General features: G+C 32.0%; 1 protein-coding gene across 1 annotated transcript in view; it reads right to left on the reverse strand.

Moving 5' to 3' along the window:
- The window catches only part of LOC126892390 (O-acyltransferase like protein-like), a 112030-nt gene extending 97980 nt beyond the window's left edge, over window positions 1-14050 (reverse strand). Inside the window, exons 1-3 of the mRNA XM_050661908.1 lie at window positions 13961-14050; window positions 10461-10606; window positions 674-906 (exon numbers count right to left, since the gene is read on the reverse strand). Of these exons, the coding sequence (XP_050517865.1) occupies window positions 674-906; window positions 10461-10606; window positions 13961-14021 (440 nt within the window). The 5' untranslated portion in view covers window positions 14022-14050. The remainder of the gene's footprint in view (window positions 1-673; window positions 907-10460; window positions 10607-13960) is intronic.
- Window positions 14051-14945: the final 895 nt, after the last annotated feature.

Raw genomic sequence — 14945 nt, forward strand, 5'->3', positions numbered from 1 at the left:
CTAAAATCATAATAAATAAATATATAGATAGAAAAGTAAGCCTAAGGTTTTGTTTTTATTGTATTCCTATGAGAATTCGAGAATCTCGTCAAGTTTGGAGCAATGTAAAACCTTAGATAAATAAATAAAATTAAACAACTTTTAGTGTAAATTGTTCGTTGAAAAATCCTCTACAAAATCGTTATGATGTTATTTTATTGTGAAATGAACGCAACAAAAGTTATAACCTCCAAAAGGAAACTTCTTACAAAATATTCTCTTATTTTTGTTTATAACTTTTTTGTTGGTCACTTGACGATAAAAAGTAATAGATATAAAATTATAGAAAATTTAATTTGCTACATTTTATATGCAATTAAATTTTCTGTAGGGCTGCTAGTTTAGGAGATACATCGCGATATTCCTTTGCACCCCTTTTCCAAGATGGCGGCCGGGGGACAAGGGTGGCGACCTCAAAAACTTGAACTTAAGCTTCTACTGAACCGTCTACACATTAAAAAAAATAAAATTGACTCCTCTAATAAATGCAACCCTAAATGTAACATTTCAATGGACTATAAGAATATTTTGATAATTAATAAAGAGCGCATTAAAGTAAAAAAAACCAACAAAAACAACAACAATTAAATATAAAGCAAGAAACCACATAACTGAATTCTTATCTTATACTTACATCCAAACGTAGTCCACTATTGTAGGTTCATAAATTGTATCAACATTATCACATTTCAAGTTGGCAATATTAGGAACCAGTCCAGAATTGGAAAACTTTCTTTGATAACACTCAGATATCGTTTTTTCTATTCCCATAGTTAAAGTTTTCTGGGCTTCAGGACAAAAATCATTAACACATATCGCATGAAAGAGCTCATCATGATTATATGCATATTTGTTTTCTATAGAATGCTAAAACATTAAAAATTGTTTAAATAATACGGTACAATATAGGTCAATGCATATTGATAAGTGGCAAATAAAATTATATAGAGAAACTAGAGTATCTTGGCAGTCACATCACAGCTTGGATAAACCGGTAAGTAACAGAACTTCAACCACGATTTTCTGAGTCCTGCCCTTTGTAATACTGGAAGGTAAAAAAAGGTACTTACAATTTATGGAAAAATCCACGGGTTTCCTGTGACAATTTTCTGTGAAAATTAGGTTTTCCATGAGAAAAAAAAAATGGGGAGTTCCGATGAATTTCTGATTCCTGCCATATTCATAGAATGACAGGATACTATCAATTTTATGAAGAAAATTTTTGTGCAGGAGGGTTGCAAAAGAACTAAGGGAGTATATAGATATACAAACATGTAATGAAAATAATGAAACTTTCATAATTTTCTGAGTCCTGCCAACTCAATAAATTAATCATAATTATTTGAAAATGTTCGAAAAAAATATTGGCATGACGTCTCCTAATGTTTAACTGCTGGTTCCGTGATTTTCTGAGTCATAAAATAAATGTTATTACAAAATAAATAATTTAAGTAGACATTATTCAAAATGGCAGGATGTTTAGTTACACCATTTTTCCTATACATAGTTAAAAAATGTGTAAGAAAATTCGTGGAAAGTTACACGATTTTCTGAGTCGTGCCATTTTGCACATATCTCAAGAATGTTAATATAAGGCTATTTACAAAGAGGCAGGATGGTTGTGCAGTTATTTCGTATATAGAAATCAAATTTTAGGCCTGTAAAATTATTTCAGGTTGTTATACAAACATATTCATATCACCACAATTTTCTGAGTCATGGCATGTCAAGTATGCTTAAAAAACACTAACTTAAAGCCGTTAAAAACGTGGCAGGATAATCGCAAAGATGTTTAATACATAAAAATTAATTTTTATATCGTGAGAACAATCGTACGGTATTAAATTGATATTATTTTCCTGAGTAATGTCTCGGATTTTTACACACCTTTCAAATCTAATACCAAACTGTAAGATCTTTAGTTTAAGCGATTAAATCATATTTGTATCTAAGTAAACGTAATAAAAGTAATATTAATAAAATCAATAATTTTACAATTAATTGGTTATAGTAGGGGTTGTACCTATTATACAGGGGGTGTCCAGAAACTCTTCTAACAAACGAAACCCGGAGATTCCTCAGATAATTTTAAGAAAATTTAACTCAATTCACCTAGTCCGAAAATGCTTCCTAAGGAAGCTAGAGCTCTTTAAAGATGGCGTATTGTAATTAGTTTTTTTTTAAATAGCTCCAAACACTTCTATTCAGAAAAACGAAAATTGGTACACCTATTTATCTTTCAGATATAAATCGATTCCATCAATTGCCAATTTTTAGTACCGGTCATAGACGTCCGTATAGGGTAGGGAAACGGATATTTTATCGCATAACTTTTCTGTGTTTAACTTTTAAGCATTTTTGACACTGGAATATTAAACTATGGGGTATTCTTGTACTAAAAGGTACTCTTGCTTTAAGTCGGTAGGATACGCCATATTCTATAAAAATCGATCTGAAAAATTTTTCGGTTTTTGAATTTGAAAAAAAAAATAAAAATAAAACTATTTCGAAAAACAAAAACTGGTACGTTTATTTCTCTTCCAGAGATGAATCGATTTTATCAATTGTGAATTTCTAGTATCGGTCAAAGGCGTCCGTCTTGGGTAGATCAACGAAATCTCACAACTTGCTTTAATTTTTAAGCATTTTTGACAGTAAAGTATTAAATTATGAGGTATTCTAGTACTAAAAGTTACTCTTGCTTTAAGTCTTGCATTTATTTTTATTTTTAAAATTTTTCTTAAATTCAAAATACGAAAAATTTTAAAATTGATTTTTCTAGAAAACGGTGCATCCTACCAACTTAACGCAAGAGTACCTTTTAGTACTAGAATACCTCACAATTTAATAATATAATGTCAAAAATGCTTAAAAGTTAAGACAAAAAATGTATGCGATAAAATAACCGTTGCCCTACACAAAACGGACTACTACGACCGGTACTAGACATTCGTAATTGATGGAATCGATTGATCTCTGGAAGATAAAAAGGCGGACCAGTTTTTGTCTATCGACATGGAAGCGTTCTGGAGATATAAAAAAACTAATTACCAGGCGCCACCTTCAAAGAGCTCTAGCTCCCTTAGAAAACATTTTTGGATTAGGTGAATTGTGTTAAATTGTCTTAAAATTATCTTAAGAATCTTAAAATATATACAGGGTGTTCCATTTAAAAAAACATAAGTTTGTGTCGCCCTGTCAATACGGGTAGCCCTGTATATTAGAAAATATTTTTAAAGTATGATCCTATCTTTGCCCCACGTTTTACCTAAATAACTTTTTTTCTTAACTCTTACAACAAACGAGTAATTGGACTTTGTCACACTAATGCCCCACCCTGTATACGAAATAACTATAAAACCATCCTGCCTCTTTGTAAATACACTTACATTAAGATTCTTGAAACATATGCAAAATGGCATGACTCAGAACATCGTGGAATTTTTTATGAATTTTCTTACAAATCTAGGACTCCTGCCGTCTTACAAGAACCGTTTAACCTTCCTGCCGAGTACCGAAAAAGTATTGATTGCCTTTGAGTATTATAAATTTTTAAAGGCAGGACTCAGTAAATAACGGAATCAGGGTGAAAATCTTCCGCAGAATTTTCCAAGGGACAAGTATACTTAAACATTAGGAGACGTCATGCCAATATTTTTTTGATCATTTTGAAATAAATATTAGGTTTAATTTATTTAGTTGGCAGGACCCAGAAAATAATGAAAATTTCGTTATTTTCCTTACATGTTTGTATACATATATACTCCGTTAGCCCGTTTGCAACCCTCCTGTCCAAAAAATTTTCTTCATAAAATCGATAGTATCCTGTCATTCTACGGATATGGCAGGACTCAGAAATTCATCGCAAAATCCAATTTTTATTTTTTGGGAAAATCTAGTTTTTACAGGAAAATGTCACAGGAAAGTTGTGGATGTTTCCACATATTGTAAGTACCGCGTCTACACTTCCAGTATTGCAAAAGGCAGGACTTAGAAAATCGTGGCTGAACTTCTGTATAATATCTCCCGGTCTAGGAGAGCTGGGATCCAACCGCAGAAATTAAAAGCAGAATAGAACAAGTAACAAAAGAATAGAAGAAGTAACAAACATCTAAGAGTGGAAACAATGGCTTACACGGCGAAACAAAACCAGATACAAGCAAAACAAAGATATCTGGAGATAACGAAATGAAGATCATAAGAAGGATTGCTGGAAAAGTACTACAAAACAGGGTAAGAAGTGAAGAAATCAAACACATATGTGGAGTAGACAATATAGATACCTGGGTAAAGAACAGAAAAGAAGAGTGGAATCAACACATAAGCAGGATGTCTGAATGAAGGATAGTAAGAATAGCAAGCAACAAGTCACCGTTAGGTAGAAGAAGTATAGGACGCCCAAGGAAAAGATGGAATGACAATTAAGGGACAGAATGAAAGTCACCGTAGAAGAAAATCAGGCAGTACTGCCTATATAAAAGGAAAAGAAGAAAGAAAAAAGAACAAGTCGGAGCTACCTTTGTGAAAGTGAGAAACGTACGTTGCAGCCACAATATTAGTATAGACCTTCGCTTTCAAATGACATATTGCTATATCTTTCAAGTACTACTGTATAAGGTGGAAATGTGGACTCTAAGTGAGGCTATGTTTAAACGCGTAGAAGCCTTTGAGACGAACATAGATATACAGACGACTACTAAAAATAGGCTAGGTCGATAGAGTTAGAATGACGAGGTCCTTAGAGAGTTGAACCAAACCAAACAACTGGTTATATATGGTTTGATATAATACCGCAAGAATGGTTGCTGTCTACGTTTGTCACCATACCGAAGAAAACTAAGGCATTGCAATGTTCAGATCATCGAACAATATCCTTGATGAGTCACCTGCTTAAAATATTTCTTAGAGTCATCCACACCCGAATCTATCAAAAACTAGACATCGATATTAACGATACACAGATGGGATTCCGAAAAGTATTAGGTACAAGGATGCTCTCTTTGCCTTGAACGTTCTAACACAGAGATGCCTAGATGTTAACCAAGAGGTACACGCCTGCTTTATAGATTTTGAAAAGGCCTTTGACAAAGTACACCACAGTAAACTCAAATAAATCCTGGAGAGTAAGAACATTGACACCAGAGACATACAAATGATATTAAATCTGTACTGGAATCAGCGAGCTAATATAAAAATAGAAGACCTACTATCGGACGAAATAGAAATACGTAGAGGGGTACGACAGGGTTATATATTGTCACCGCTCTTGTTTAATATCTACAGCGACCAGAATAGAAATATGCTTTATTGTCACTGAAAATTTTTACAATTTTATGGACAAAGCTTACATACAGTCAAAAGAAAAACATAATATAAATAACAAATAACAACTACAATTTACTAAAATTAGATAAATCGTCAATAATGTACAGTATAAGATATAAAAGCCAAGACAAAAACAATTTATTGCAAAATATATATAAATTGCAAATTGAACATACAACAAATAAAATAAAATAGGTACAACATAAGGAACTGAGTTTATGCTACTGCGCATGGAACCCAATTTTCTTAGTTATTCATTAAGAAATTCTTCTATTGAATAATATGGTCTTTTGGATAGATAGGCTCTTGTCATTTTACGGAACTTAGGGAAAGATGTTGCAGATTTAAGTTGTAACGGAAGATGATTGTACAGTTTCTTTGCGGAATATAATATAGATTTCTTTACTAACTCAGTGGATGGAATCGGTAAATAAATATCAAAGATTGAATTTCTGGTGGAGTAAAGATGAGTGGGCCTTGATGGAAAGACATGAAGGTGTTTACGAATTAAACAAACCGTTTCTAGAATATATAAAGATGGAAGTGTTAAAATTTCGTGATCTCTGAAGTAACTTCTGCAATGTGTAGATCTTCTGAGGCCAAACAAATATCTTATTGCTCTTTTTTGCAATCTAAAAATGACATCAAATTGAGCAGCTGTACTAGAACCCCAAAAAGGAAGACCATATCGAAGATGAGACTCGAACAACGAAAAATATGTTATTTTAGAAGATGCTAAATTGAGTTCCCTTGAGACAGATCGTATTGCATAGCAAGCTGAGGCGAGTTTCCAACCAAACCAAACCAAATATGCCAAGAAGCTCTCTCATATGCAAACGAAGGGATAATAGTCAATGGAGAAGTTATTAATAACATTCGATATGCTGACGATACTGTGATAATGGCAAGAACAGCGGAAGATCTACAACATCTAGTTGAAAGTATGAATGAGATATGTAATAACTACGGCATAAGGATGAACGTCAAGAAAACCAAATATATGACCTTCAGTAAGAATCCAATAAATGACACTAGTATCACAATAAACGGTACCCAACTTGAAAAAGTAAACGAATACAAATACTTGGGAACCCTTATCAATGAAACAGGTGACCAAAATCACGAGATAAAAAGACGTATTGAAATTGCCAGGTCTACTTTTATAAAAATAAAAAAATTATTTTGTAATCGTGATATTAGTATTCATCTATGAACTAGAATGTTAAAATGCTATGTATTCAGTACTTTGCTTTACGGTGTTGAGTCATGGACTCTTAAACAGAGGAATATTAAAAATCTTGAAAGCTTTGAGATGTGGTGCTACCGCCGTATACTAAGAATAAGTTGGGTGGATAAAATTACAAACGAAGAAGTAATACGCAGAATAATTAACGAGCCAGAAGTTCTACTGAATATAAAAAAGAGAAAACTTGAATACTTAGGTCACCTGATGAGAGGGCAAAAGTACACATTCCTACAAAATATAATGCAAGGAAAAATCCAAGGACGAAGAAATCTAGGCCGTAGAAGAATGTCCTGGATGAGAAATTTGAGAGAGTGGTCTGGCTGTACCACTAACGAATTATTCAAAACAGCAGTAAATAAAATTAGAATCGCCCTAATGATATCCAATCTCCGATAGGAGAGGCACTCAAAGAAGAAGAAACAACTGGTCAGTACAATAGAGAAACGCAAGCTGGAATAGTTAGGTCACATCATGAGACACACTGAAATATGATCTTTTACATCTGGCCATTCAGTGAAAGATCCAAGGTAAACGTGGTCCTGGTAGAACAAGAACATCACCATTAAAATCCAAAGAAGAGTTAAACAAGTTTGTATATTTTCGACATTATTATTTAACCTCTACTTAGAGGAAATATTTGCACGAGTTATGGATGAGGCACTACAAGGTATTAAAGGTACCGGAAGAATTATTGTTAATAACATGCGATATACCAACGATGCTGTATTAATTGCGGGAAGTGAATAAAAACTAGAAAATCTGCTGAACAATGAATATTGGAGCCACAAGAACACCAATGTGTGGTAGGTCTGCGTATATACTGATATATTTTAATATTACTCTTGTCTAATTAGCAAAATACAAGGAAAATTTATTTACCAGCAATTTTATTGCAAATCGAATCTTATGATTGTATATATGTAGATATTAATAATATAGTATGCAAAGTCCGCAGTAGTGTGCTACTTTTTTATAAACAAAATGGCGCCCGAAAATCGAGTTTTTTTTTTCAATTTTTGCTCTATAACTCCAAAGATTTTAACTTTACACCAAAAACACTCAAATAAAAATTCACCGTAATTAAATTCTGCGTAGAGACGTGTTTTTCCCAATTTACTTCGACGAAAATTTTCCCCGGAAAATGCTGGTTTTTCCAACAAAATCTTTAATTTTCAACTAAAATTTTAGTTAAGTAGTTGTTTATCAATAATTAAATAACTTGGTAATATAACAGCTTTTTTCGTATAGATTGTAATTCCAGAAGCCGATGGAAATTGAATGAATAGTAATTGAATGAATAGTTTAGCAACAATTGAATTTATTGTTAATTAAAAATTTAGGGTCGCTATGATAACCACTATAATTATGATACATAAGAATAACTATGAGTTTTGTTTTGAATAAGAAGGCACTGTACCTATCTAATGTACTTTACAGAATTGAAATTCGACTATTTAAGCGGCCTCAGGAATATTTTAAAAGTATAAACAATTTTTTGGCCTCTAAACAAATAGAATATTTCGGGAACTATTAAATTATCTTAAATCATGAAAACAGTATTGGAAAAAAACGGCAGGACGCTTCTTTTAAAAGAACAAACGTTGACTAACATATATTATTATAATAAAAACTATCGATACTACGAGTGAAAATTGCCAAAAATTGCAAAACTTTGATCAAAAATTACTGTAATACCCAAATAAAAATTCACCGTAATTAAATTCTGCATAGAGACGTGTTTTTCCCAATTTACTTCGACGAAAATTTTCCCCGGAAAATGCGGGTTTTTCCAACAAAATCTTTAATTTTCAACTAAAATTTTAGTTAAGTAGTTGTTTATCAATAATTAAATAACTTGGTAATTTAAAAGCTCTTTTCGTATAATTCCAGAAGCCGATAGAAATTGAATGAACAGTTTAGCAACAATTGAATTTATTGGTAATTAAAAATTTACGGTCCCTATGATAACCACTATAATTATGATACATAAGAATAGCTATGAGTTATGAATAAAAAGACACTGTACCTATCTAATGTACTTTACAGAATTGAAATTGAGCTATTTAAGCGGCCTCGGGAATATTTTAAAATTATAAACAAATAGAATATTTTGGGAAATATTAAAATAACTTAAATCATGAAAACAGTATTGGAAAAAAAGCGGCAGGACGCTTCTTTTAAAAGAAACAAACTTTTAATAACATATATTATTATAATAAAAACTATCGATATTACGAGTGAAAATTGCCAAAAATTGCAAAATTTTAATCAAAAATTAGGTTGCAGAAAATGTAATCTGTTTAAAATCGGTATACGTTAAAAAAATGCATTTTTCTATAGATACTATACTATGTGCAACTTCTCTCACTAGTTACATACATTCAAAACGAACAATTTCTCAGGCTGTGAGAAAAGTCGGCCATTGAAGTGAGACATATTTTTTCTCACGGGTTCCATACGTAGAATCGCGATTTCCATGGTAACATGCACAATACAAACACAAATATTTTTGTCAAATAAAATGTGTCAAATCAAAACTTACCAGGAATTACCTTTCAAAACTGTTCAAATATAACTGGTAACGATAATTTTAAATAAATAAAAGTATATAAATATTAAGAATATTAAATACCTACATATGTGTATAATATGTATTTAATTTAAATTTTGTCATATAATCTACATAAAAGCCCCTAAATTATTTCATTTTGAAATTTCAACTCTTGGCAAAAACGCATACATAGAAAAAGTACTGTGTACAACACGTGAGAAAACGACATATTTCTCCCTCGCTTGATTTGCGGGCAACAAACTTCTGCGCTCGTGAGAAATATGTCTTTTTCCTCTCTTGTTGTACAATATACTATTTCTGGGCTTCCCATAGAGCAATTTTCTTCATTCTTTTTTTTTTTGTTCCCAAGTAACTCGAGTGGAGCCATCTAACTAACGCATTATTAAATGTCAAACTTGCTTTTGTTTTGTTATAATAGATTAATATATTTATAAGAGAAGAAAACTACATATTTTTTCCAGTTGTAGACTTTTTTTATATAAACTTACTACAAGTGCACCTTTTAACTTTAAAAACACAAATATTCTCATTTGAAAGCTGTATAATTATTTAAACAATCTTTATTTAAACAAATTAAAAATTTTTGTTATAATAAATAAATTAATTTATTATAACAAAACAAAAGCAACTTTGACATTTAATAATGCGTTAGTTAGTGGGCTCCACTCGAGTTACTTGGGAAAAAAAGAATGAAGAAAATTGCTTCATGAGAAGCCGAGAAAATGCATTTTTTTAACGTATACCGATTTTGAACTTTGAGATTACATTTTCTCCATCCTAATTTTTTATTGTAATTTTGCTATTTTTGGCAATTTTCACTTGTAATATATCAATAGTTTTTATTATAATAGTATACGTTATGAGTATTTTAAAGATACGAAAATTGGTATAGAGAAAGAGGTCCGAAAGAGGACCTATTGTTTATATCTTTGCCGTAAAAGTCAGTCAACTTTGACCGGTTGTATCTCAGGAACCTTTCATGGCAATTAAACGTTTTTTTCTTTTAAAAGAAGCCTCCTGTCGCATTTTTCCAATACCATTTCTCCAATAATCTGCCCAGACTATATTTATTACGCAGTCACAAAAACGATGGCTTGGCGACACCAAAGCAAGAGTATGGAGAAACTGGCATCCAATAGCACAAAACAGTGAAGAGTGGATAACTCAGCTTTTATCCAGGAGTGGAAGGAAACAGACTGCAGAAAGAAGAAAAAGATGAATATGTCGTACCTACTCTTATTTCATAACACATTCAAAATGCAGTTGACATATTATTACCTCTATCATCTTCCAGTGCTTCGATGATATATTATTATCCAATGGTTTAAGAGTAACAGATACTTTGCAGAACAATTTTGACTCCATTTTACATTTCTCATAATCGTCAATGTGAAATATTGATGGCAGCTCTTTATACAGATTGTCTAAAAATAAATAACTTATTACTAATGATTTAAATTTTGCTGATTCCGTGACGTATATTAATCTTGTCAACTTAGACATCAAAATAGTTGGCAAATAACAAAAATCGCTGGAAATCCAAATTTTTGCCATAATTGCGCAGGTGAGCGCAAAGGTTTACCATAACAAATAAAGTTTTAAAAATCCCCATCGATCCTATGTGTGCAATAAAATTTATTCAGGGTCAAAGGTGAAAATTTGAGATTTTTTGGATTTTTCACGAAAAAGGTAAGATATCGCGATTTTAAGAGTTACATTATACATGATTATTTCATTCATAGGAGATTCTGACCAATAGAAAGCTACATAAATCTAAATTAAATCTCGATTATTTTTTGATGATTTTAACTTCCAATCGTATAGTAAGATATTTGATCACGTGTTTAATTCTGTCCAATCAGATTAAAATTATACTGAGAATTATCTACTGTAGAAAATTACCGATAGAATTTTTTAAGTAGATTGTTTCTGTTTAATGGCAACCTGTTTCCTAGTTTTGACAACTGTCAAATTTAAGAAAATATCCATAATATACGTATTAAAAAAATAACCTTGCGAATATCACACGACAGTAAGAATAAATAAAAAAATAATGCTTCATTTTTACTCGTGTCTATTGCCAGACAACAAATTTTCGAAAAACTGTCGCATTATTTTCCATTTATTCTCACTCTCTTGTGATATTATACCCGATAATTTTTGATAATTTTCCGTCGTCAAGTATATTACGTCAGATGCCCTTTGTTGCTACGAAAAAATACATTCAGTGACATTAATGACAATAAATATTTTAAAAATTATAAAAGTGGTGACTTTCAACCGTAAAATATTTATAACAACTGTGTGTTTAATAAATTGTACTAATTTGTACTTACATACATAAATTACAATAAAATTTTGGTTTTTAACCGTTTTATTCATGAAAAAATCGCAACAAATTGCACTCGATCTCTAAAATTAATATAGAATTTTAGAGCTCTTGTGCAATTACTACTGATAATAATTAGTGTTGCCCAAATTCAAGACCAAGACGAGACTTAGACAGTCTTGGTCTTGGTCTTGCGCCAGTACACCTGGTCTTGGTCTTGGTCTTGGTATTGCGCTCCCGGTCTTGGTCTTGGTCTTGCAGCAAGAGTCTTGCAAGTCTCGCAGTTGCCCATTAGCCTATTGCATATCTTAGAAAAACGTCTTACTATAATATTATGCATACCGATAAGATTTCTGGTGTTTGGATTCCTAGAAAACTAATGATGAAAAAAATCAATTACTTATATACCTATTAAGTCTATTTTCTATTAGCTAGGGTGACACATTTTTAAAGAGTTTATATACGATATTCGATATTACTGTAGGCGTCGCAAAGCAGGAATGTTATGTTATGATTAGAAGGCGACTATTCTCAAAATCTGGACAATTAATTTCAGAGCGAATAATTCGGCTGCTGGGAAAGAATGTACAAAATATTTTATTTTTACATGATGATAATGACCTCTGAGTACATGTCAAATGTGTCGTGTTTTTTAATGGGTATTTTTATTCGCTATGTATGTTTATGGTGGGTCTACCCCAAAATCCCGACAGCCAAAATCCCGACAGCCACAATCCCGACGGCCAGAATCCCGACAGGTCAGAATCCCGACAGGTTTGATAAGTTTCTTTTTAACATATAATTACATTTATTTCTTGTTTTTTATTTTTTGTTACTAAACAAAAGTATTTTGTATTAAAAGTATTAACAAAAGTCGGAATGTTTACTTATGCGAGGATTGTTGCATGTCGGGATTCTGGCGTGTCGGTGTTTTGGCCGTCGGGATTTTGGCTGTCGGGATTTTGGCTGTCGGGATTTTGGGCGGCACCGGTTTATGGTATTGTTCATAATGCGCATAAATCCAATTTTCAAAATTTTTTTACAATTTTTTTTTGTTTCTCATAGAGTATTTAAGAATATAGCCGAACTTATATACTCCCTAAAACGACCCTTAGTTCCAACTGCAAGACGCAAGAGTCTCGCAGGCTTAGTCTTGTTCTTGCTCAAGTCTTGCACGGTAAGTCTTGGTCTTGGTCTTGCTAAAATTAGGCGGTCTTGGTCTTGGTCTTGTTCTTGCGAAAACGAAGAACCTAGTTCTTGAGTCACTCGTCAGAAAAACGAATGAAATACCAAGACAGTACAAATTACTGCATATGAAGACGATGTAGTTCTACACTTCAAAACGACTAACTGGAGCGTTCAAAAACATTGATCCTAAAGCACGATAAAGGGAGCTTTTAACAAACGAAGCAAAAACGAATTACATGACCGTCAAAAGAACACCTGACACTGAAAATTATATCACAATAGACAACTACACTCTTGAACGTGTGGATGCCTTCACATATCTGGGCACAGAAATCAGAAGAATTCCGTAAGGGTCGAAATAAATGCACGCATTTCCAGAGGGGAGAGCTATTAAAAGATTGATGACACCGAAATTATTAGACAAAAGAACCAAAATGACTATTTACAGAACATTGATTAGACCCATATGTTTGTCAAACCTGAGCAATGACGAAAAGGGATGAAGCCCAACGCAGTACATTCGAGTGAGAGAAATACTGAGTCAGTTGCCATTAAGTCATTGGAATGTAAACAACTCAATTTGGATCCCACTTGTTGGGAAATTCATTACATTACCTTGGGGCATTATCCTAGTTGACATGTGACCATCATAAGGCATTTTATTAAAGTATGCAGTTTTAACGCATCTATGTTATATTTAAAGGGTTTTTACACGAATATTTTTCTTTGGTGGCTCAGCTAGCATCCAGTTTATCTAACACTGATAATTTTTTATAAAATTCGAAAACGTCTTGTTGTGATGTAGCCCTTTAAAGGGATTTTAATAAAAATTTTATACCTTTTACGAATGATTTTTTCCAATTTTTGTGATTGATGGTATACAGTCAACTACAAGAAAAACATTTTCTTTTCCTTGTGCATTTTTTAAAAAGTTCAAAGTTAAATACAATACAGTTCAAACAAGAATAAAAATATATAACATAATAGTTAGAAAGCAAAGAACATCGTAAAAAGGAAAAGAGACAGGTGAAGCAAAAAAAAAATGGATATAGCAAGTAGTAGAGGCGAGAACAGTTAAACAAAAATCACTCTAGGAATTGACAATAATGGCAGGAAATACAAAAAATTGAAGAGATGAGTAAATGGAAATGAAACTATCTAGCCCAAGTACGACATCCAGATAGGTTAAAAGGAAGGGGAGAAGAAAGAAAGAGTAACATTTTATATTTTTTTTCTTTTTATATTTATAAATAAAACTTACCTTTTGCTTTTCCAAATGCGGTTAAAAAATTTAAAACAAGTAGAATATTTGCAGCGATCATTTTGCTGCAGAACTGATTTCACAAGTTAGACTGCACTTTTTATTACTGATGTGTCCGCATATTTAAAGCTACGTAGGTACATATGAATGTTATGACAAAAATGCTATGTATTGATAAATAGTTTTTATTGTAAACAATTAATAATTAACATACAGAGTGGTCATTAACATGCATCTCAATCGAGTGGTCAAAACATATTAAGCTTTATTTTATTAAAGAGTAGGGACAAGAGTAAACGTTGAAAATATCATTGTGATTGGAGACTAATTCGAAAAAATTATTCACCGATTTTGTTTTATAATTTAAGTTGTAGCAGTATATAATTTTTTGCACGATTGATCATTTTTGACTGTTTACCGTGACAGATTTTACGTCAGTAGGTGACATTTACTAGCAACTCGACGGTAAGTAATCCAACTCGATGGTAAGTACTCCAACTCGACGGTAAGTAATTCACTTACCGTCGAGTTAAAAAATCTCTTAATTTTAATTTATTTTTTGAAAGAATAAAGAAAACTAACGAATTATTTATTAATATTGAAACTTATGGTACAATTTGTTAAATTATTTAATGAAATCCCACTTGTTTGGGATGTACTTAAAATTATTGACAACTAAATAAAAACTCAATTCTCCATTGTTGTTATGCACCCTAGTTATTACCTAACAACCAAAGTATCTATCTTGATAAAATGAATGAAACTAGTCAATATGACGAAAATGTTTAATTTTATAATTTATAATGGTATCAATCGTGCAAAAAACGTTATAAGCATGTCGAACGTTAAGGGTAACCGATCTCAGACAATAATTGGAGTCGTCGCTCTGCTCCTCCTCCAAACAATTGTCTTCGATCGGTACAAAACCCTTACCGTTCTCCATACTTAATATACTATATTATACCCATTATTTACCAGAGAATCA

This window comes from Diabrotica virgifera, chromosome 9, assembly GCF_917563875.1.
Source record: "Diabrotica virgifera virgifera chromosome 9, PGI_DIABVI_V3a".
Classification (NCBI taxonomy): Eukaryota; Metazoa; Arthropoda; class Insecta; order Coleoptera; family Chrysomelidae; genus Diabrotica; species Diabrotica virgifera.